This window comes from Olea europaea, chromosome 8, assembly GCF_002742605.1.
Source record: "Olea europaea var. sylvestris chromosome 8, O_europaea_v1, whole genome shotgun sequence".
NCBI lineage: Eukaryota > Viridiplantae > Streptophyta > Magnoliopsida > Lamiales > Oleaceae > Olea > Olea europaea.
The window spans coordinates 2,841,686-2,842,907 of record NC_036244.1 but is presented as its reverse complement, the minus strand read 5'-3'; the positions used below and the strand labels follow the sequence as shown (position 1 = coordinate 2,842,907).

General features: G+C 39.4%; 1 protein-coding gene across 1 annotated transcript in view; it reads left to right on the top strand.

Annotated features, from left to right (window-relative positions):
- Positions 1 to 873, top strand: part of LOC111398173 (aspartic proteinase NANA, chloroplast-like) — a 6,033-nt gene extending 5,160 nt beyond the window's left edge. Inside the window, exon 3 of the mRNA XM_023025108.1 lies at positions 7 to 873. Coding sequence (XP_022880876.1) covers positions 7 to 873 — 867 coding nt within the window. The remainder of the gene's footprint in view (positions 1 to 6) is intronic.
- Positions 874 to 1,222: the final 349 nt, after the last annotated feature.

The window sequence follows — 1,222 nt, the reverse complement described above, 5'->3', positions numbered from 1 at the left end:
TCTCAGAAAACATTTCTTGATCTTCCTTTCACTATGGTTGTTAAAACTAGGTACTTGAGCGGACAGCCTACACATGGAATCTTTGCTAATGAGACGATAACATTTGCCCAGACAAACGGCGAAGAGGCTAAAATCCACAACATACTAGTTGGATGCAGCTCCCCTTCCGATTTTGAAAAATTCCAGGGTGTTGATGGTCTTATGGGCCTTGGATACAACAACTATTCCTTGACACTCAAAGCAGCTAATAAATTCGGAGGCAAGTTTTCGTACTGTCTAGTCAATCGTTTCAGCACCCAAAACGTGTCAAGCTATCTCATTTTCGGTTCCCACGAAAGCATAGAATCTATTAAAACACACGACAGAATGCAACAGACGGAACTCGTCCTAGGTATCAGTTCATACTATGGTGTAAACATAAAGGGAATTTCTGTAGGCAAAAAAATGCTCAAATTCCCAGATGAAGTGTGGGATGTGAAGAGTGGTGGAGGGATGATACTCGATTCCGGTACAACCGCAACTTTATTGACAGAACATGCTTATGAACCTGTAATGGCAGCCCTAACGCCATCATTAAAGAATTTTGCAAGATCAAATCTCACTATTGGACAGTTCGATTTCTGCTTTGATGCAAAGGGATATAATGAATCTTTGGTGCCAAGATTGGTGTTTCATTTTGCAGATGGAGCACAGTTTGAACCCCCAGTAGAAAATTATGTGCTTGATGTGGGTGACGGGGTAAGGTGCCTGGGGTTTGTTCAAATACCTTGGCCTGATCAATCTATTATTGGCAACATCATGCAACAAAATCACTTGTGGGAATTTGACCTTGCAAATAGCAGACTGAGTTTTGGTAGCTCCTCTTGCACCTAGATTTATTTAGCCAAAATTGTGTTCAAAGGAACCAATCACTTGGCATTGCAATTTACATTCCCTTCTTTTACTAGTCATGATTTGTTGAGAATGTTTGGTATGAAATAAAGAATTTTAATTTCATTTTCTTATTCAATATATTCACTGCTACACAATACAATATACTCACATGGTTTAAAGCACTTCAAGCAATTCAATGAATTCATCAGGGAAAATGATAAGAAAAACTAGAGATTTCAAATTCCTCCAAACTTCCCTTGTGTTAAGATAGATATAACCACGAAGTGTCATCTATTGTTTAAAAGGACCTTGACCACCGGAGCCGAATCATGCTCCATGCAAGGACTCG